The following is a 24,606-nucleotide window of genomic DNA, read 5'->3' on the forward strand; positions in this document are numbered from 1 at the left end:
TCGAATCTCCAATCTAGGAAGCGAAGAACCTTTATAACCGCTTTTCAAATAAAAATGAATTATCCAGAGATGGATGGGTTCCTCTTCCGCGAAACTTGAATTTTTTTTTTCCTTAAGTAGTCAAACAGGCTAGCAAAAATGCGCAAATGAATATACAAAATCTTATGCAGACAGGACTACTCGTCCTGTCATATGCATTAATTAGATTGATACGAAGCCGAGTTGCTTGGCCACAAGAGAGCGTTGCCATGTGCTAGGGATAAATGGAGGATGAATATAAAATTTTTAATGTTATGAATAACAAATGATAATATCAACAGAAAAATAAAAAAACGATGGCCTGTAAAGGACAAGATCCAGTAAGAACTAAAATAGTAAGAGATAACAAGATTTTAGAACAGGTGAATTCATTTAACTACCTAGGATGTATGATTACAAATTATATATTTAGTTTAATTCTTTATCCAACTTTATCCAAACAAAGTTTGCGCCTGAAATATCTTCAGGACTGGGGAAATCTTTACCAACAAAGGTTGGTCGATTCGTAGAGCTACTAATGGCTCGGCAAAAGGTTAAGCAAGTTTGATCACGGTTAGTAGTTGGAAGGATCAATCGTTCAATGCTGTTGGCACACTCTCCCTCGATGAGTCTTTGTATTCCCTGGAGGTGTGTCATATAATAATAATAATGATAATAAATTCGTGGCAAAGATGGTCACACTTAACATCGCTTGCCTTTGTTGGATTCTAATTATGTAGAAAATAGAATAAATGTTGTTTGATTCAGAATCCAACATGACTTTCCGTCACAAGAACTATATTTGTAAATATTATTTGACGTAAATAACATATATTATAAATTAATATCATATAACTACCTTAATTATGTCAAATATTTAATTGCTTAATCAAAGAAATGTTTTAATGGTAAATAGATTCTGTATTAAATATTATTAAGCTGTTTTGTTTATTGTTTTGTCAATATTGTAAGAACTTATATTTATAATTTAACTACGCATTTATTGAAACGCAAATACTCTATTTATTCTTTTTGTGAAAGCTTAATGTTATGTATGAACTCAATGTACTTGTATAGCCTAATGTAACATTCCCGAGAATGTTTACGTCTATCGGTTGTCATAGAGACGCGTGGAAATAAACAAGCGCGTGTGAAGGAAGCGTTTGTAGAGGAGAAGAGAAAAGAGATACGTAGTTGTAAGTGAGAGTCGGAACGGAACTTTGGAACTATAAGGTAGCAAGGAAGTAAACTAAAGAAGTAGATGTAATTAAAAGGTTCTTAGGGAAGAATTGAGTAGATATTTTTTTCATAAGTGAATCTTATAGTTGGCTGAAAGCAAAGTCAGCCGTAGTAATAAAGGAAATTATTGCCGTAATCGGATAATTAGAGAACTGAACATTCAAAGAAGAATTCTGAATAAATCTAGTCAGTCTACAATTACGACTTATTTCTATACTACGAAAAAAGGAATTGTACGGAGTTAAACTAGTTGATGAATGAAAAATAAGAATAATTAATGTACCTTATAGTTTTTATCTGGAGTTTTGAAGCGCGATTAATAAGGCTTAGTTATAACCTTGGAGAATTTTTATAAATGTGTTTCGCAAGTATGATAAATACAAATTGAAAGTGTGCTCACAAAATATTGGAAGTACTGAAGATTATTTCTGGTAAGGACAGTCACATTAGTTTATTTCAGTGTATGAAGATTTAAGTATTAGTTCCGTTGCGCTGTTTGTAACATTAACTGTAGCTTACCATCGAGGCTGAGAGTTGAAACTATAGACATTGAAATGATATCTACCGTGGTTAGTGCCTGTTATGAGTTAATCGTAGAGTGTAGCTGAGAGACACAAGGAAACTGTTTTAAATAAGAATTTCTATTGTAATAAGTTGAGTATAGGAACTTTGTGATTCTGAAACTGTGAAATTGTATGTGAAAGTTTGAAAGATTGATTTATTGTGAATGACTTGACCTGATGTACTAGCTTGACTGAGTTATCATATTTAAGAGTGGAATACATGTATTTTGTTATATAACCATATATTAAATGTTTTGTTTGTTAATTTAAATATTGTGTTTGCCTGAATTTCTTTTTACTGCACCGTTCACAAAAATTCGGATCTAGCGGGAATCCCAGAAGGAAAGAAAATAAATACCATCGGCCTGAATGAGTGAAAAGACTGCTAACTAATTTTGAATTAATCTTACTAATTCATATAGACTTATCTAAGGATAGAGTGGCGCAGTATAATAGAAATTTCTCTACCCTTAGATCAGTGATTAATTTGCAATTAGTTTTCCTTTATTTTATGAAAGTGACTTTTAGCAAGATGGCGGATTTAGAACATAACATGAAAATAGAACGTCACGACAAATGGCGCAGTCGACAGGATGTGATTTAATTGATAAAAAGTAATTTAACAGCTGTAAATTAAGAGATTGAATTTAGCTTGGTAATAATAATTGTGGAATTGCTCCTTGAAAATTTAGAAAGTAAATTGAATAAATCACAATGAACTGGTTGTAATCAGAAATCAGGCAAAGATAAAGTTTTTTTGAAATTAAAGGATTATATTATTTGAATTAATACTGCAATTTTCACTATGGCTGTTACTTCCAATTCAGAGATGGAAGACAGTGAATTTTTTAGAAGTATGAATCCCCAACAAGTAATTCCCCAATTTTCAGGAGAAGACTCTGATGATGTATTATTTTTTTTACTTATGTTGAGAAACTCAGAGAAACAGCAGGTTGGACAGACTTTCAATTGTTGGTGCTACTTAGAAACAAACTAACTGGTAAAGCTAAGACATATTTTTTTTCATCTCCTATACTTAAGGAAACTTTTGAATACAAGAAATTTAAGGAAGTCTTGCTATCTCAGTTTTATAAACGGAGGAGTGTTGGACCAAATTTGTGGAAACTACAGAGGATTATACAAAAGGACAAAGAATGTGTTGGTGACTTCTACAATCGATTACTAACTCTCTCTGAAAGTTTAAATGTATCCAATGAAGACAAACCTCATTTGGATTGGGCAGTTTATCAACAATTTAGACAAGGTGTCAGACAAGAACTGAGGGAGACAGCCTATAAGAAGAAGATAACCTCACTAGAGGAATGTCTTATAGCTGTCAAGGAAAAGGAACAGATGATTGGAGACCTTTGCCTTTCATCTAATATTGGCCTTGTAAACATAGTAGAAACAACTGATTGTTCCATAGGAGTAAATAAATCCTCAAAAGAGAGCAGAAAGAAAGAAGATGAAAGGAAAATCATTAGAGAGAATCCTATTGATCAAAACTGTATGTCCGACACAAAAGAACAAACCAACAAGAAATTATTCAAGGAAGTAAAAGACATTGTTCACCAGGAAGTAGAAAAATTGCAACAGCCAATGAAGAATAAATTAGATGAAGTAATGAAAAAATTGACAGAAATGACTGTAGGATTTCAAGAAAATTTCAATCCCACAGCAGAACATATTAGTAAAGTTGTCAAACTGGAGGTTGAGAAGCAAAATAAACCAATATTGGCTAAATTGGATAGAGTAGTGGAAGCCCTGGAGAATGTTCGACAGCAAATTCCCATTGATCCTCAAGCTCAGACAAGGGGAAAATTTCTCAGAGATGATGGAGATCCTCCCAAATGTTTTAATTGCAACAAGATTGGTCACATCGCTAGGAATTGCTACTTTAATAAAAGAAACTACTCTAACAGCAGAAGGAACTCTAAGTTTGGACATATTTCTCATAGAACATATAATAAAGCTCAAAATTTCCCTAGATCAAGAGAGTTAATGATGAAGGTTACAGGATGTGTCAAAGGTCATAATTGTAACATTCTATTTGACACAGGTTGTAATGCCTCAATCATCAGTAAGCATTATTTCCTAAAGTTAAAAGATAGATTATGGAAGGATGTCACCAATTTATGGAGACCTGTAAGAATTTCCACTCTTTCTAATTCGAGATCTACAGCATATGAAAAAGTTCGTGCACAAATTTATATACCTGACATCAACCTCTGTGTATATCAAGATCTATTGATAGTCCCTTTCTCTCCTAGCTTAAATGCTCACATAATATTAGGAACAAATTTTATGGAGAAACATCACTTCTCTTGTGACTTTTCCACAGGTCAAATATCCATATTGAATAGAAGAATACGTGTTAAAAGAAACAATAACTCTGAGTGCACAGGAACAAGGCAACTAACAAGAAGATTTTGTGTACCTAATCAAGAAGAACGACCTGATGAAATGCAATCATCTGTGGATAAACAAACTGTGAAAAATACTGATTTAAGCTCTACTATACTTGATCAGCCTGTTATTCAACTTGACACTGACTTGACATCAAAACTTCAAGTATCTGATTCTGAGCAAGAAATTTGTACTGAGAATCAATTGCCAGCTGAGATTAATTTGACTAAGGTACCAGTTTTGCATATTAGAACTGAAGATATGAGGAGAGGAAACAATTACAAGGATTTGAATGATCGCAGAAGGAACACTAGAAGAATGAATTACCAAAGTAGAAGATATACTACAGTCAAATGTAATGACAGTAAGAATCAAGGTAAAGACCGAGAAGTTGTAGAAGATAGTACATGCGTTGTAGAAAACACAGGACGGAGTTTCATCCAAACAAGGTATAACCTAAGAAAAAAAAAAAAAAAAGGAGTAGTAGAATTCTGATTCCACCACCTAAAGGTTTAGAGTGAAAAATTTTTTCTTTAAGGAAAAATTTTTCAAAGGAAGAGTAAGCCTTTGTTGGATTCTAATTATGTAGAAAATAGAATAAATGTTGTTTGATTCAGAATCCAACATGACTTTCCGTCACAAGAACTATATTTGTAAATATTATTTGACGTAAATAACATATATTATAAATTAATATCATATAACTACCTTAATTATGTCAAATATTTAATTGCTTAATCAAAGAAATGTTTTAATGGTAAATAGATTCTGTATTAAATATTATTAAGCTGTTTTGTTTATTGTTTTGTCAATATTGTAAGAACTTATATTTATAATTTAACTACGCATTTATTGAAACGCAAATACTCTATTTATTCTTTTTGTGAAAGCTTAATGTTATGTATGAACTCAATGTACTTGTATAGCCTAATGTAACATTCCCGAGAATGTTTACGTCTATCGGTTGTCATAGAGACGCGTGGAAATAAACAAGCGCGTGTGAAGGAAGCGTTTGTAGAGGAGAAGAGAAAAGAGATACGTAGTTGTAAGTGAGAGTCGGAACGGAACTTTGGAACTATAAGGTAGCAAGGAAGTAAACTAAAGAAGTAGATGTAATTAAAAGGTTCTTAGGGAAGAATTGAGTAGATATTTTTTTCATAAGTGAATCTTATAGTTGGCTGAAAGCAAAGTCAGCCGTAGTAATAAAGGAAATTATTGCCGTAATCGGATAATTAGAGAACTGAACATTCAAAGAAGAATTCTGAATAAATCTAGTCAGTCTACAATTACGACTTATTTCTATACTACGAAAAAAGGAATTGTACGGAGTTAAACTAGTTGATGAATGAAAAATAAGAATAATTAATGTACCTTATAGTTTTTATCTGGAGTTTTGAAGCGCGATTAATAAGGCTTAGTTATAACCTTGGAGAATTTTTATAAATGTGTTTCGCAAGTATGATAAATACAAATTGAAAGTGTGCTCACAAAATATTGGAAGTACTGAAGATTATTTCTGGTAAGGACAGTCACATTAGTTTATTTCAGTGTATGAAGATTTAAGTATTAGTTCCGTTGCGCTGTTTGTAACATTAACTGTAGCTTACCATCGAGGCTGAGAGTTGAAACTATAGACATTGAAATGATATCTACCGTGGTTAGTGCCTGTTATGAGTTAATCGTAGAGTGTAGCTGAGAGACACAAGGAAACTGTTTTAAATAAGAATTTCTATTGTAATAAGTTGAGTATAGGAACTTTGTGATTCTGAAACTGTGAAATTGTATGTGAAAGTTTGAAAGATTGATTTATTGTGAATGACTTGACCTGATGTACTAGCTTGACTGAGTTATCATATTTAAGAGTGGAATACATGTATTTTGTTATATAACCATATATTAAATGTTTTGTTTGTTAATTTAAATATTGTGTTTGCCTGAATTTCTTTTTACTGCACCGTTCACAAAAATTCGGATCTAGCGGGAATCCCAGAAGGAAAGAAAATAAATACCATCGGCCTGAATGAGTGAAAAGACTGCTAACTAATTTTGAATTAATCTTACTAATTCATATAGACTTATCTAAGGATAGAGTGGCGCAGTATAATAGAAATTTCTCTACCCTTAGATCAGTGATTAATTTGCAATTAGTTTTCCTTTATTTTATGAAAGTGACTTTTAGCAAGATGGCGGATTTAGAACATAACATGAAAATAGAACGTCACGACACCTTAGTATCCCATAATGCAAAGCACATCTCCTTGCCGACATGTATAGTGCTATGCATTATGGGAAGGGTTACTACTCAGACTGGTTTTGACCATTATCGAGGTGTCTTCAGTGGGAGCCAGACACAGAGGTGATACCAAGGTTGAAGCAATACAGAAGTCATATTTACCTATACGAGTTGCCAAAAGGTGTCACACCTTATTAATAAATTACTCTGGATTAGAGAACAATGTTGAAAGTTTTTTTTCTCACTTGGTTAGACTATAAATTATATATTTAGTTTAATCCTTTATCCAAATGCCCCGAGTTGCCCCGCCCTGAAGATACTTCAAGCGCGAACTTTGTTTGCTTACACTTGGATAAAGGATTAAACTAAATATATAATTTAGCGCCTCCGTAGCGCAATTGGAAGAACAGCGGTATATTGCGCCCTTCGATTGGAACAGGCCTAAGTTCGGTTCTCGTCGCGACGGGAGGAATCTTTATCTGGACGATTTCAATCGAAGGTGAGTTAGACGATCTCATACGGAGGTAGCAGTTTTTTCTCCCGGAAACTCGGGTTTTTCATCCCGCATACAGACAAATCGGCCCTTCAGAACACATGCAATTTACAGACAAAAAATACTAGTTGTGGTAGTGGTGGAGGTAGGCGGTAGATGGCGTTGATGGAGATGATTCGTAGCAGAGGTTCGGTGTAGTAGTTGAGACAATTGTAGGTGTCCTCCCACGATGAGTCTTCGGACTCCTTGGAGGTGTCACTAATAATAATAATAATAATAATAATAATTTATAGTCTCTAACCAAGTGAAAAAAAAACTTCTAACATGTATGATTACATATGAAAGTGAAAAATATATAAACCTAAAAGTTGCGAAATATTTAAAAATAACAGGTGTAATTAACTCTATATGGAACAATAAAACAAAAAGACAAACAATGATTAATATCGTACCGTAGTGGATGGAATTTTTCATTTTATGAAGGGTGGGGAAAGGAAGAGAGGACATTCGTGGAAGTTGAGAATGAATCTAGTCTAGAAAAGGAGAAATGGTTTTATCTCTCATATAACGGTGCGTGACTGGAAAGGCCTGCCTTTGGAAGTGGTAAGTGTAGTAATGTGAATGAATTTAAAACAAGGTGCAGGAAGTAATATGTGGATTCACTCGATGAGACCGACTCTCCAAAAGTCTTATGTCATAAACATAATAATTTTATAGAATTTATTCTAATAAAGAGACATCAGTTTTTTTAGTTGAAAAAGCCTTACGTCTTCATTTACATATTAAAGATATCAGCGTTTAGTTTCTTCACGAGTTTCATTCCGTGTTGAGCATTAATAGCATATCCCCCTTTATTGGCTGTGATATACCAAATTACTTGCCGATATTAAGTTTGATGCTATCGTGCACAGTGGAAAACCGCTGTGTTTAGTTAGACTGTTTGCTGAAAATAAGTGTTGGAAATAAATACATAAGGTTAGGCATATGCTACATCTTAAATCCTAGCTTATTTTAGTGCGTAGAATGTAAAATCACGTGTTTTACAATATACAAGATTGCAATATTCATTTCTAATGATTGTGTATCTATATTTATAAAATATAAATAAATCCGCTAACGTCTTTAATTCCTTATGGGAGTATGCGCGGCCGTTTTTGCCCTGTTTAACTTTTAGATAGGATTGTAATCTCTGCCAATAGTGAATCAAAGATAGCTGACCCCAGACTATCACTAAATATGAATGGCATCCGGTGAAGAGAGGCAGACAAGGTGCCGCAACCTCCTGCACCATAATCTTATGCAGCACATGAATGTCTGAAATAGTTTGGTCGAGAGTCGACTTTGTGGAGTTTACGAGACGAAAAATCCGAATTTTTGGAAGGAAAGTTTAGAAAAATTCCTGTGGTGGGTGAGTGTAATCGAACTTAGAATGGTCCTTCTTCGGATGGCATAACGCTATGGATGCAAACGTAATTTCCACAGGGTTACATATATTTATATTTAATCTCATATCATTCTAAATATTATATTCTATAATATCTATATCTATATATATTTATATTTAATATCTAAATGTAAATATTATTATATATTTTTATTTTTTTAAAAATATCTTGCGGCTTGAGAACATCTGAAAAACGTTTTATGTGGCCTTTAGGTCTAGGAAACTTAGCTACCCCCGATGACCAGAGAGATCTATATTAAGTGAATGATGCAATTACCTCTTCAAAAACATTGCGGGTTGTATATCGATTAAGAGAATTTCGAATTCAAATATCTCAGAAGCTATTAAAAACATTTTAGTACATAAAGCAGGGTTTTTTTTTGTTCCTGTGTTTCTACATAATTACAGGAAGGTGGGTGAAAAAATTATAAAATCATACTTTTATGATGATTTTGATTATATTTTTTAATATTTCCGTTTACTGATTTCAACAAAAATCATTAATGTACTGAAATAAGATTGTTTTTATATACTGAAATGAGAAATCTAAAATTGTTTATGAACATATATACAGATTTGTTGTTGTTGTTGTTATTTTAAAATAGAAGTAAGCAGGTGGACACCACCGTCGCGCGCGCCCACAAATGTCAACTGACGAACATACTCGAAACAATCATCGTATCTGGCACTTTATGATGGTCATGTTGTATGGTAAAACTACAAGGTACTATTGAAAGCAATAATAAATACTTATTCAACCACTGCAACTGTATTAAAAGAAACTGGATAATCTTTGTAAAATAATAAATATACGCTAATGGTTCATTTGAAATGTCAGTGTTGTGGGAAATGTGCAAATGGCCGTACGACATAACGTCTGAGAAAATTTATCATTTTGATATAATCATGAGTCAAATCAAATATTTTTTGAAGCAATTTTTATGTTAACTTTACACAAAGGAGAAAAGCAAAACCTATAACACAACAGCTTCATATATAGGCAAATAGTAAAAAAGAAAGATATAAATAAGCTTCTTGAAAATCTGCGGATTGTGTTCATTAGGAATAATATGAAGAAGGCTATTCCAAGACGTGGAAGGGATGACGATAGTATATGAGAAGCTAGTTCGGTAAGTTTTTGGTTGAACCGCATACTGATGCTGACTAGAGGGAGCAATTTGTGTTCTTGAATGATTCGAGGAAAACAGGTTTCCTCAAATCATGCGCATTTGCATGATTCGAGGAAAACTGGTTTCAACCGTTATTGAGGTCTCTTCAGTGAGTATGGTAGTCAATAAAGTGTTAGGAGTTAACTATGTGATAAGTAGTGTTTTGAATGAAAAATAGTACCAAGTTTTTGTAGGCTGAATAGGTTAAGGATGTGATATATACTCATGGTACGATCAGCTAGATGTGAATGTCGACCCAAGAGAAAATGATGGATTGGAAATCGAAACATTATTATCCTTCTTTCTAGCAATAAGACTGTTTTAATAACATTCAAACTAGTAGGAAGTTTTTTCACTTGGTTACAAAGTATAGTATGGAGCAAAATAAAATAAAATAAACAGTACTGAATAACTACAATGATATATGTTATGGAGTAAACGGGTTTTTTTAACTAAGAAGCATATGTTTACACTCACACGGATGATGATATGTTCATTCACAACTATCGATGAAATTTTGGTAGAATAAAGCATTAACGACGGTAGATTACGTGCTCGAAATGGGCACTTGTCTTTCAAGACAGGTTTCGTAGTGGATGCGAAAGTTCTCTGTCATCTTGAAGAACAAGCGTTGTGACATCTACTGGATATAGTGTGTAATTTTTTTCCCTTAGTTCGCCAGGGGTTGAAGGCGGGTGATAGTGGAATACCCACTCTTTCAACATACCCCAACCGAAGACATTAAGCGATGTGAGAGTAGAAGGACGTGAAGGGACTGGAATTGTGGGAACCTCGAAATGAGCCTCCCGGGAAAGTGTTCTGATAAATTGGCTCTAAAGCCACGTCACAGGTTGCTGCGTCCTGTTGGAATACCTATGCACGAAATGGAATGCTTTTTGCGCGACACATCCTATGTAAATCCTGGGTGACGGAACCAATACTTTTTCGATGTATCGTCCGCTATTCCAGGTCACGGTTACGCAATCGTCTTCAATCAAGTAGGGACCAATTATGTCATGACCAGAAATCGCACACCAAGCGGTGACCTTCTCTCTGCGAAGAAGTTTCTCTTGGACAAATTCATGGTCCAAGAGACCTGAATTTGTCCAAGTTTCTAGAGAAACCAAGAAACCTGTAAGGTTCTCAACATGCATGCACACAGTATTCCCGCAGTGCATGTTGCTGTTCAACACTGACCTAACTGAATGACGCGAAAAGGCACCCAGATCCTTAAGGATTATCTGTGGTGATCGCTTCGGTATCCTAAGTTTTTACCGCTGTTCAGCGTTGACTGGGTTTGGAAACTGTAACACTTGCCCTAGCAAACACCCGTGATTCTCATTTGTGTTAGCATTTCGCGGTCTTCCCAAATGCCCTTTACATTGCGACAGAATAATCTTAGTGCATCGGAACCTCTCGATTAACGCAATCCTGACACGATTGCTTGGGTATCGCTTACGGAAACAATGAACAATCCACTCACAAACATTTTATAAGCTTGGATCATTTGCTCTACCCCTCCATATGAACGGAAATAATGCTCAATAATAAAAGTATTTTCTTCTAACGTCAGCACCATTGCTACAACTAATGTAATGGTGTAGACTCTACACGTGCTCTTCTATTAATGTGCAAGCAGTCGAACGGCATATCTCATAGCGCGTGTACTGAAGTGGATGACGAAGTTCAGTACTGTTTTTTTTTTCCTGCACCATACAGTAAATTATACTTGCCAAGAAATTATATTCTTCTTTAATTCTTTATCGAAGTGTGAGCAAAGTTTGTGCCTGAAGCTTCACGACTAGGCTTGTATATAAAGGATATTGACTTCACATCAATTGCTTCAGTGTCCTGCTATGCAAAAACACACTTCCTTTCGGACACGAACATTGCTTTCCATTATGAGATACTGAAGAAACTGATGTGAAGTCAACATCAAAGCATTCAAATCATTCAACATCATTAGTATTCAAAGTCACTTGATTGTCTTCATCCCACTTGAGCAGGTGACGAGATCAATGTTTAGGTCATTGGTTTTTGAACTGAAAGCGTGAATCTTTGGAATCCTACAAGATTAATAAAGACTTGCTTATATGTCTTTGGATAAATGCAGATAACAACAGCCTGTGTAGATGATACAGAATATTTGTTAATTCCGGAGTACAAGTTTTTAGTTCACTGAAGGAATGCTATGTAAATAATGAGATTTATTAGTATAATAATGAAGACTTTGCTGACTTCCTTCTGACAAGAAATCGGTGGAGGCATGCGAAGAAAAGTTTGTGTTATTTCAAGAGCCGTTTTATCTAACTATTACAGAAGATGGAGGAAAAGACCAAAACATAGAGTTCTTCTGTATCTTATCTTTGGGAAATGGTACTATTAGGATATGAGAGAAGCAAAAAACAAAGAAAAGTTTCAACATTTTATTTATCTTAAATGTAAAATTATATTTGAATTTTACATAACGCAAAGTTTAATTTTAATTTCTCTTCTTTCAGCATGGGTTGGTTCCTTATCATACGGACTGTCTCTTCTGTTTGGTCCGTTGGCCAGTCTAACCACAGAGCATTTTGGTCACCGAATTTGCGCTGTCATTGGAAGCGTTATAGCTGCTCTGGGCTTGATTTTGTCATCTTTAGTAGAGCATTTTTCTGCCTTGTTTTGGACATATTCTCTTCTTTTTGGCTTTGGCACTTCTCTTGCAGCAACTCCAGCACTGTGTATATGCAGCCTGTATTTTAGAAATCACCTTTCTCTAGCTTCAGGAATTGTGACCTCTGGAAGTAGTTTCGGAACGTTAATCATGACGCCATTAGCTCAGTTTTTAGTGCATCAGTATGGATGGAGGACTTGCTTCAAGACTTTCAGCGGCACCGTCTTCTTTTCAGTTTTCTGTAGCTTGGCTTTTAGGTAAGTAAACAAGCACACTTTTTTTTCCTTCTTTTGCGCATTATTTTAAAATAGACAAAACAAAATGACACGCAAATATACAGTTTCTACTCTATATTTGCGTGTCGATTTACGAAATAAAATATCAGCAGAAATCAATAACTGATGAACCCACTTTAGTCAATAATAACCCATGCATGTTATTCATCGCATTCTTCACTGATAAACACGATTGGTTCTTCCTTAAACAATATCACTCTTTTAGTGGAAGAGAAGAAAGTTCCATAAAATGAGGCATTCTGATAGGATGGAAAAAGTTTATCTAGAGTTATGCTATATCATAGAAAAATCAAAGCATTCTTTAGAAAAAATAAATTCAGATCACAGAATAAAATGTATTTTAAAAAGTGTTAAAATGTGAAAACCTTCCTGAATTCAAGTGGAATTCAAGTGCGTTAATGTATCTCATAATTTCAAATATGATAGTATAGTATGGTCTCTCCATTTCTCTTATTCATATGACAAATCTTATAGTGTTCTCAGAGCGTTCGTAGTATGGTCGATTCGGCGATGCCTTTTGATTAAAGAGACCTTTTCGAATCCCGTCTAGGGCACGAAGAACTTTATGTGAAGACAAACTTTCCAGTTTGATACGTAGAGAGAAATGATTTTCTTACATCAGGAAACAAGGGTTTTTCATCTCGAAAAACAGAGAAACTGGTCAGAAGAATTGCATAATTCAGAGACAGTATACATGCTTTGTAGCATTAATTGCTTCGGTTATTTATAGCCAAGGCAACGCTATGGGTTCTGCTAGTATTGGCCATAAACAGTCAATAGTAGCAGTGTTCAAATATCTCTTTCTTCAAGATCATCTAATATCATTGCCAGGGCCGTCGTAACCAACTAGGCTTCTACAGGCTATTCAATTAGAAAACTTTATGCAGATCTATGTACGTGTAAATGTCACTTATGCAGCGTAATTGCAAAATACTTGGTCATCGGCGTCACTCTTTGTTGAAGGCAACTATTTAAGAATGCTGCTGGTCAGTAATCGTCGACAGTGTTGATAGGAAAAACAAAAGGATATCTCGGGGTACAATAAAGAGCCTATTTTGGGTGCCCGTCTGGGGGTAGCCATGATTTTAAAAACAGCAGAGCTAAATAGTTCCTTAAAAGGTGAGCTATCCCAGGTGTTTAATCAGTGTGAAAGTAACTCACTTTGCTTGTTCTAAGAGGCGTAACTGTGGTCCTAACACATTCCATCAGGAACGAGAGAGCAGTCGTATGAGAAAGTTTTTACGGACAAACAGAACTTCCTGTGTGAAGCAACTTTGACTGAAGCATTTAATGAGAGGCGTTCCGATCCATGCATGACCAAGCAATATATATATATATATTGCTTGGTCATGCATGGATCGGAATATATATATATATATATATATATATATATATATATTAGGGTTACCAAGTAATTTTATAAACTTGGTCATTTTCACTCCTAATCCCAAAAAGCAAACAGTTAAGTTTGCGCCTGAACGATTATTTACATATACATATATATGTATATGTACTTATTTACACACACACACACACACACACACACACACACACACACACACACACACACACACACACACACACACACACACACACACACACACACACACACACACACACACACACACACACACACACATATATATATATATATATAGATAGATAGATTACCGTCATCTGAGAAGACTTGTAGAAATAAAACAAACAGAACTTCCTGTGCAGCAGTTGGTTGAAGCATTTGAAAATATACAGTGCTAAAAGATGTCAACGAACTCCCCCCCCCATGTGCAAGGTGCATCGTGCTATGTAACGAGCCATGCACGTGTTTCTAGCCGGTATAAATTGGAGGTATATGATCCACCCAAGTCAGTACAATTGTGTCCGGGTGAAATGGCTACGAAAAGAGAACTGACGGATAAGTTGCCATGCTGCAGGCCAATCTACGAAGGATAATATGTAAAATTTACAATGCGTCAGCTGTAACGTTGAATGCGAAGTTCTGGCATCGACTGGAACATGAATCGACAGAAAAAAAAGCATTTAGAACCGAGGCCATTGTAGGACTGCAATATGCAAGCCCAATATTACCCTAACCAAAATGCAGCGTCATCTTCAGTGGTGCAAAGAGCGTGTACAGTGGGACGTAGAAGCTGAGAAAGCTGTGTTATAGAGCGACGAATCACGCTATACTCTCTATCGAGAAGATGGACGGTTGTGGGTGTGGCGGATGTACGATGAATCTCTCATACCAGAGTGCGTTACCCCCGATAATAATGAAATTCGAAGGTGGCGATGTAATGACATGGTCCTGTCTTTTCCTGGTTTGGCCACGGACCTCTCTTTGTGGTGTCACGCATATCGAACTAGGAGAACTGTGTAAATATTCTGGACAGTGCAATGCGTTCTACTTTGTGGCCTTTCTATGGAAATGACCACTGTAGGAATCATTGCACTGTCCAGAATATTTACACAGTTCTCCTAGTTCGATATTAGTGACACCACAAAGCCCTGGAAAGTTCAGTACAGAGCCCTGTTCTGAACCCTACTGCCTGTGGGACGAACTGGAGCATCTAGTGAGGTCACGGAATGTCCGAGCTATAACAGTCCAGGACCTCATTACATTCCTACTGGAAGAATGGTCCAAAATTCCCATTGATCGCTATTGTATGCTTGGGGAAAGTATGTCCCTGTAGAATTGCTGCAGCCATTTCAGCAAAAACAGGTGCTACGTCTTATTAAGGCGGGCGCCATGAAGTCAACGGACTATGGTGTCCGTTGACTTCATTTTAGACAAAGTATATTATTATTATTATTATTATTATTATTATTATTATTATTAACAACAGCTCAGAATGACATAAAGGAAAAAACCTGGCACCTGATTAATGAAATGCTGGACAATATACACAGAACCACTGCTCAGAAACAATAAAACACAGCTTTGCCTGCGACCCCAAATCCCTCAAACAGTTGGCAAAGAACTTTAATCAGCACTTCGTGAACTCTGTCCAAAAGCTACAAGAAACAACCCTTCCTCACGCAAACGAACATTCTCCACTAGGTCCACGAGCAACCCAATCGATGCAGTTCCCCACAGTAACAAAAGAAGAACTATCACTGGCAATTCAACAAATTAACCCTAAAAAGGACCGGGGATAGACGGAATCAGACCAAAAGACATCAAGAAACACTCAACCAACCTACTTCCAGTTATACAAAAACTGTTAAATAAAATCTTCGAAACGGGACACATACCTGAAACACTCAAGACTGCATTAATCACACCCATACACAAACATGGAAAAAGAAACATAAGTAATTACAGACCCATCGCCACGTTGTCTGTAATCAGCCAAATCATGGAGCGCATCGTGCATCGCAAACTGTCCACATACGTTGAAAAATTTGAAATCATACCCAAAACACAATATGGCTTTCAAAAAAATAAAGGAACAGCAATACTCCTGGAAGATTTCACAGACCTAATAAACGCTGCATTGGATAAAAACAGAATAACATTAGTGGTATTCATTGACCTAACAAAAACATTGGACACACTAACACACAAAACCTTGTTAACGAAACTAACGCATATCGGAATTGGAGGTCGTCTACTCCAGTGGTTTAAAGCAACACGAAAAACAGAAAGCACACCAGACGTATAGTATCAGCATACAGCAAAGAGGTACAAGTAACCTGTGGAGTTCCACAAGGAGCTGTCCTATCTCCCATTCTATGTAACATATACACACACGACATAAGCCAACCCCCCCCCCCCTAAAAAGTAAAATCTTCCATTACGCAGACGACACGGCCATAGTATCCATTCACAACAATGTAAATATCGCTTACACAAATATGCAACACGACATCAACCACTAACTGGTTAACCGAAAACGGCATATATATATAAACCCAGGAAAAACAAAGCTAAAGGTATTCAAAAACCCCCAAACCCTGCCCATAGAAACTAAATATCTCACTATTCAACACTCATCCTCCTATACACAAAGCGCAGAACCTAAAATCACAACCATCACAGAAGTGAAAACAACACGCTATCTTGGACTTTACTTCGATGATGATCAAAGTTGGAATAGCCATACAAACTACCTACACAACAAACTCAGGATAATAGCAAGCAAACTATACAGATTAAAAGACATTGCCCCAACCCACATAAAAATACTAATCTATAAAGCATTATGTGAAAACATTTTAAGATATGCAATCACATCATACGCATTCTGCACAGACTACAGACTTAATAGCTACAATGGTTGCAAGATAAAATGGTAAAACTGATATTCTGGGAACAACCCACTCTTATGCAGGAAGCACAGACAAAACACAAAATATTTAAGGTGAAATACTTATGACACTACACAGTCATGTTAAAACATTACTACAGCCCAACCTATAGAGTAACCAGAACAATATATCAAATAACAAGACCACAGTCAATAAACTACATAACATATAAGTACAACAATTACGACGGCAAAGCCACCCGAAACTTCTACGTACCTGACATGATAAACAAACTGCCGTTCGACAACAGAAACCTAGGATCATACAGAGAGCTGAAACAGGCGCTATATAAATATTATAGCGAGAATGAAAATGAGAACAATTCCTGTTTCTCTCCCCCCCACACACAAACCTATGACAAACCCCCCTCTCAAAAACCATCACTACAAGAACACAGTGAAACAAACACACCATGTCTAAATCCAACCCTATTTGCACAAAAAAAAGTTAAACTGTAATAGCAGTCGAAGTCTTCCAAGCACGTACCAACAAACAGTAAAATCAACACCTGGCTTGTGACCAGTATAAGTATAGAACATAACCATGAAACCACCACCATCTATCATCTATTATCTTCCTCAGATAAGCTCTGCTAAGCTTCGAGGAAGAAAATTATTAACTTGCAAGTATCTGTTATTCACAATTCTAATGTGTTATAAATATTATATATATATATCTAATTATTACAGCATCTATGCATGCAATTTATCTGAGACATAAAAAAAATAATAAATTATTATTATTATTATTATTATTATTATTATTATTATTATTATTATTATTATTATTATTATTATTATTATTATTATTCTATATTCAAAAATTCTGTATAATCTTTACTGTAAATATTAGAAGAACATGTGTTGTAAATACATAATATAGAGGCAAAAAAGTATTTTTAAAAATTTTAATTGAAATCCAATGTAGAAAAGTAGCACTTTGTGCTGAATTCTGTGAAATTATAAGTTGCAATGTCACTCAAGATGTTTATTGTATGTGTAAAGATCAATAAAAATATTATCATATCATTAAAAAGAAATAAAAAAAAATTATTATTATTATTATTATTATTATTTTGACACCTCCATATGTATATATAATAATTATTATTTTTTATGTGATTCCCACTTACAAAAGGTTATACAAGTACCATATTACACTTGTACTGGAAAAAGTATGGGCTAAGGATATTTCAGTGAATAAGCTAAAACCTCCGGTAACAGGCCGATTGTCGATCGTTGGTGAATCATTTTAAGAGATTTTGATAGGTATTGTATGAATAATGGCTAGTCTGTATCTCCATGATCTTTTTGAGATGCCGCACATCTCAAACGCATCAGTAGTGGAATTCATACTATGACAAATAATAAAACATAAATAAGAGTTTAGGTGGTAATTATGAAAGAGTTGTTATGTTACTCTTATGAAAGCTTTGATTCATTGTTAGCTTGAGCTCACTAACTATGAAGTATGGAAGCTGGCTGTTTAACTAGCTACACACACACACACACATGTTGACAAAATATTTGTACACCTAATTGTGATCAAAATCTTGTCTTAATTATATTTCTAGCATCGAGTGGGACTACCTTTGACTTGAATGACGTTATCTACCCTTAGGGGCATGTTTTCACCCAATTTCTGATAAATCGCAACAGGCATATTCTTCCCTTCCTCGCAAAGATGTTCAGTGGTGTTGACATCTGGACTCTCAGCCGGCCAGTCCAACATTTCAATGTTGTTTTGTGGAAATCCATCTTGAACACTCAGTGCAGAATGGCATGGAGTACTGTCATGCTGAAACATGCAAACTTTACTGTCGAAGTACTTGCACTACGTCGAAGCATAAAGTTGTCATGTAGTCATCAGACTTCATGATTTGGGCACATCTACCAATGGACCAAGCTCCATCCAACTGAAACATCCCTGTACCATTACCTAGCCTCCACCACACTTGACAGTTGGAAGGATGCAATCCTGGGGAACCGTTCCCTGGGTAATCTCCTGGGAACGGTTCAAATGTTTCAGACTGAAACATTTGAAAACGTGATTCGTCGCTCCACACAACCTTTTTGCAATCATCTATGACCCAGGAACAGTGTTAAGGACACTAGTCCGAGTATCGTTTGGGGTTGAGGGGGGGGGGTGATGTGGCTTGTTCGCAGCAGCTCTGCCATGGCAACCTAAGGCATGCAACTCTCTGCACACAGTTCTAATGCTGATAGATTTCTCTTCAGCATTTTCCAGGTTGACTGCGAGATCCTCCGCTGATGACGTGCTGGATGATCGGACATTCAGAAACAGAGCTTGTCAATCTCGGTTAGTGAGTGTCGGTGTCCTTCCAGGACTTTATTCTGCTGTAGTACCACCATCAACTTTCCATCTACGAATGACATAAGTAATGGTTGATTTTGATATAGTAAGACGGGTAGCAAAGTCACGGACAGAAAAACCCAACTATCATGTTGGAAGTCTGTTAGTTCAGTTGAACGTGCATCCTGACATTGAGTACAATGTAAAACATACAGCACTTCCTACCTTTTATTACCAAACTACGCAGACACTCCCTGAATGTGTGGTAGGATCCGAAATTTGCATGGCACGTAAGGTGTCGAAACACTTTTATCAACATAGTGTATATATATATATAAATCCTGACCCACAGGAACGTTGTAAACCTATAGAATATTAATACCATGGGAAGAGAAAGGAGTTTTGTTCTCTATTTTAAAATCCTTTTTATTTGTAAATTATTTTTTTCTTTTTTATTTGAAAAGTTTTCCATGCTTTAGAGATCAAACAGAACTTTTTTCAAGTCTTCTATAAGCAGGATGATGGTTGCACATCAAGGGATGAAATCTGTTTCCATCTTAAAGACAATCACAAACATCTGGGCGCACAGTGGGATTCGAACCCGCAGCCTTTTGGTTGGAAAGTGGATACGCTCTCAACTCAGCCAACCATCCTGATGAAAACAAACATCGTTGAAAAATCCACTACCAGAGAATAAGGTTTTCATAGACGATTCATAGACTATAATAAATGAAATACTTCATTTATTATAATCAAAGCCGGATATGGATGTTATTCTTATTACATAAAGCTCCGTTAATATTTCCTAAAACTTGAAAAGGAATTTTTCGCGATAATTATTTTTATATAATGCAATGTATTGTTTCCCCTTATTTTTATGATCTTGTAACTGAACATTATAACTGTTCTAATAACCAGGCCTGTTGAAAAATTAAGAGTCGCTAAGGATAAGGTTGTGATCATAATGGATTTATCGATACTCAGGAATCGTGTATTTCAAGCATGGACATTTATTACAAGCATGGCCGGATTTGGATTTTACGTTCCATATGTTCACATTGTAAGTATGCATCCATATTAATATCTATATTTATAGATATTTATAGTTTGCTTTCAATGAAACTTCTATAGTAAATTTTTAATTAATACAATATTTTGTAAAATTTAGAAACTGCTATTTTTGAAAAAAAAATTGTAATGAAACATTTAACGTATGAAACGAGTATCACGAGTATAGAATTTATTAAGAACTCCGATATATTTCATTCAAGATCCCTTCACTACATTCTGAACATGAATCACAAGATATGAGTCATATGTGCTTATTAGCTTTCGGCATGTTCACAGCTGAGTTGACAAAAAAAAAAAACTATTAGAGGTTAAAGGAACAAGTGGGACAGTTTAACTAAAAATGAACCTAATCAGCAGCTTAAAAAATATGAACAGTTAATGGCAATCACTTCCAGGAAATTCGATACTCGCCTACCATCAGAGCAATTAAGGTTTTGGACGATCTTAAGATTTCACGTTTCAAGGAACAGATGATCAAATTTGAATCCAATTGAATGAAGAATCTTCTTTTAGTTCCAAAGAACTCTTCGGCTTTGCTTTCCATGCAAATGAACGCTAGACACAGAGTCTTTTTGGAACCAAACCAAGATTCATCATTCATTCAAATTTAAAGTTGATCTCTGTTACTTGAGACATGCGAAACATTACATCGTCCGAATCACAACAGTTCTGATTTGTATGGCAGTTTCAAACTCCTGGAAAATGATGGCCATTACGTATTGATAATTTTTTTTTAATATTAATTAGATTATTTAATTTTTAGTTACAGAAACTCTCCAACTTGTTCCTTTTAACTGTAATGATTAATTCGCCTAGCGAATTAATCATTACAGTTCAAATTACAATTACAAGTTACAATTGAGCCTTGCTACGCGACTCATGTTTTGAATTATAATCCATTTCGCCCTGAGGATGTCCATGTTACACTTGCGACATATATTGGACTTCTTAAATAAATTTCATATCGATAAAGTATTTTGGCTTCCATATTACAAATAACCTGAATCGAAACTTCGATAAGGCATTAAAAAAAATCGCTTCACGTTACTTATTTACAGATCCAGCATGCTACAGACCTCGGTGTATCCACCACACATCGTACAACGCTACCTATGACTATTGCCGCTGCAACAGCTACTGGTCGCATACTCTTCGGCAGAATTGCAGATTGTGCATTCATTAATCGGAGGTACATGTTTCAAATAGCATTGGCAGGTAAATATTTATTATTATTTTATATTTTATTGTTGTTCTAATGATACAGTAAGCATACGTAACTTTTCCCCTCAAACAAATAACGAGTACTGCATATAATTAAGATTTTTTATATTATTATTTATACAAATACTCTACATAATTAAGTTTATTTCATATTATTATAATTATTATTTACAGCACAATTATTTTAATCAAATCTCTGTTTACTATGTTCTGTGATAATGAAAGAGAATGTTATAACTTGTCAATAATAATAATATGGGATCTGCTCAAAAAGTTACTGGACATAATTTATTTAAACTATATACAAAAGATTGATATATAGGAATGCACCCGCTTCGAAATATTCTCCTCCTGCCTCGATACAGTATCCCAAGCGTTTTTCCCATTTTTGGAAGCATCTCTGGAACTGTTCTAACTAGGGGCGGCTCGTGCATAGGCACTGCAGAAATGCAGCACCCCCCATTTTTCAGAAAAATCAAAAAAAAATCAGTTAACGCCTATGTTGTTCCCGTATAGGGAGTAGGCGGGGCCGTTTACCCTATCTAACTTTGGAGACTGAGTGGGCAGTTCAATCTCCACTGGTAGCCAATCAGAGAGATAGCTGGCCCAGGGCTATCACTGATTCATCGGTACGCAGTGAAGAAGGCGGCAAGCTAGTGCCGCCATCTCGTGGTCTCTAACCCTAACACAATATTGAAAATAGTGTGGGTTCTACGGTCGATTTTCTTGAGTTTACGGGACGAAAAACCCGAGTTTCCGGGAGAAAAAACCCGCTAGCCCGTGCCAGAGATCGACTAACTCGGGAACCTGCCGAAAAAAGGCTTAGAAAAATTTCTTCTAGTCGGCGACTAGATTTGAACCACCGTCCTTTCTTCGTGCGGTCAAGCGCTGTAGAGTGCAAACGCCACCTCTACTGAGCTGCACAGGCTGCTCTTCCCCAATTTTTTCTCGATATATAAATATATTTATTAATTTATATATATTTGCTTGTAATATTTAATTTTATCATCAACAATCCTATACAATTCTCTTAATTTGTTTAAAAAATAATAAAAATCCATCTTGTAGCACTTAGGAGGGCGAAAGACGCTAGCAGCGCTGTTTATAATAGTGTCGCGCGCAAGCATATACACGTCATCTTGAGATGGGAGCTATTAACGTAATGTGGCACTGTCCGTCGCGCAGTTCCATTGTTGTTTATATGCAGTTTGCGCCGGCAATAGTGTTCGTAGTGCTTATCGTGTTTACTCCGTCTCTTTAAATATTTGGACATATTTAAGTTAAGGGATATTACATCCCATATTGTTTCTCAGCCGAATAAGAAACTAAATACAGTTCGGCGATTCCAAGCGTAAGCAAATACCTGGCTAGTGCAGAACCTGACCCATTTGGTAGTGCAGAACCTGACCCATTTGGTAGTGCAAACTGAGGCAACTCATAGTAAGGGTGGAGCAAGATCCAATCACTATTCTTGGTATTTACTCATAATGTGAAACCCAGCTCCTAATAGCTGTATTACTGTTCTACGTTATGAGAGAAGGTCACTACCCAGACCGGTTTCAACCTTTATGTATAGGTGAAGCGGGCTCTAAAAATAAGACGATCCAGAAAGATCGCCCAACTCAGCATTGTTCAACTCAGTGACAGGCTCACCCTATCACCAAGAAGAACGTCTCAGCATTGGCTCTACCAAGTGGCAGGCTCACCCCACCACCAAGCAAAGCCATTATCTCAGCAGTGGCCCCACTCGGAGACGGGCAAAAACCTACCTCCAAGCAGAGCCTCTCAAAGCCAGATCCACCTCACACCGGTTTCCACCCTCATTGGGGGTCTCATCAGTGATTAGGTAGACCTAGTTAATACCAAGTTTAGCGAACAGAACTTATATCCCTTCTATGAGAATTGCCAAGAAGGTGTCCTAATAAATTACTAATTATATGAAGAGCCAAAAAGAATTTTTTGCATTTCACCTACCAAAATTTCACCATGTTTCTGCAAAAGAAAGCAAAATAGAATTTTTTTTATTTTGCTTTCTTTTGCAGAAACACGGCAATTCTCATAGAATTGCCACCTTCTTGGCAATTCTATGAGAATTGCCAAGAAGGTGTCCTAATAAATTACTAATTATATGAAGAGCCAAAGGCTTCAATTCAGCGACATGAACTTATTTAAGTTAAGGGATATTACATCCCATATTGTTTCTTAGCCGAATAAGAAAGAGTTTCATGCCGAATATAGAAACTATATACCGTGATATCCCTTCACTTAAATAAGTTCATTTCGCCGAATTGAAGCCTTTGGCTCTTCATATAATTAGTAATTTATTAGGACACTTTCTTTGGCAATTCTCATAGAAGGGATGTAAGTTCTGTTCGCTACAAACTTGGTATTAACCAGGTCTACCTACTCACTGATGAGACTTCAATAAAGGTTGAAACCGGTCTGGTAGTGATCTTCTCTCATAATGTAAAACAGTAATACAGCTCCTAGGAGCTAAGTTCACATAATGGGTAAATACCAAGAATAGTGATCGGAGCTTGCTCCACCCTGACTATGAGTTGCCTCAGTTTGCACTACCAAATGGATCAGGTGCTGCACTATCCAGGTATTTGTTTACGCTTGGAATCGCCGAACTGTATATAGTTTCTATATTCGGCATGAAACTCTCTGAGTTTCTTATTCGGCTAAGAAACAATATGGGATGTAATATCCCTTAACTTAAATAAGTTCATGTCGCCGAATTGAAGCCTTTGGCTCTTCATATAATTAGTATTTGGACATAGTTTTTATTTTAGAACATTATTGAGGTTATGATACTGGATTTTATTTTTAAGTAATTTTGAATTATACTAAACCGTATAATTTTATCGATAATGAACAATATTTTTTCATGTTTAATTTTTTTAATTTTTACCATAATTTTGATATTTTATCCAAACCCGTATACACTGTACTTACAGTGTGTATGTATATTTGGAAAGTTGCAGCACCCCCACGATTTCAAGCCATGAACCGCCACTGGTTCTAAAGAAATGGCTTTGATTTGTTCTGTTGCATTTGTTTAATTTCAATTATGTCTTGAAATAAGGAAATTATTTTAATTTTTTATCTCCACCCTTTAAGTACAGATTTTAGCTTAAAGAATAAAAGGAAATCACACGAACCAGATCTAG

The 24,606-nt window shown here is 35.7% G+C and overlaps 1 protein-coding gene across 1 annotated transcript in view; it reads left to right on the top strand.

The window, feature by feature from the left end:
* Positions 1 to 24,606, top strand: part of LOC150099301 (monocarboxylate transporter 10-like) — a 33,104-nt gene that overhangs the window by 647 nt on the left and 7,851 nt on the right. The window contains exons 2-4 of the mRNA XM_090403326.1: positions 12,067 to 12,478; positions 20,060 to 20,201; positions 21,271 to 21,427. Coding sequence (XP_090259452.1) covers positions 12,067 to 12,478; positions 20,060 to 20,201; positions 21,271 to 21,427 — 711 coding nt within the window. The remainder of the gene's footprint in view (positions 1 to 12,066; positions 12,479 to 20,059; positions 20,202 to 21,270; positions 21,428 to 24,606) is intronic.

The sequence above is a fragment of the Typopeltis vanoorti genome, chromosome 14, assembly GCF_054136105.1.
Source record: "Typopeltis vanoorti isolate ZY-2024b chromosome 14, IOZ_Tvanoo_1.0, whole genome shotgun sequence".
Taxonomy (NCBI): Eukaryota; Metazoa; Arthropoda; class Arachnida; order Uropygi; family Thelyphonidae; genus Typopeltis; species Typopeltis vanoorti.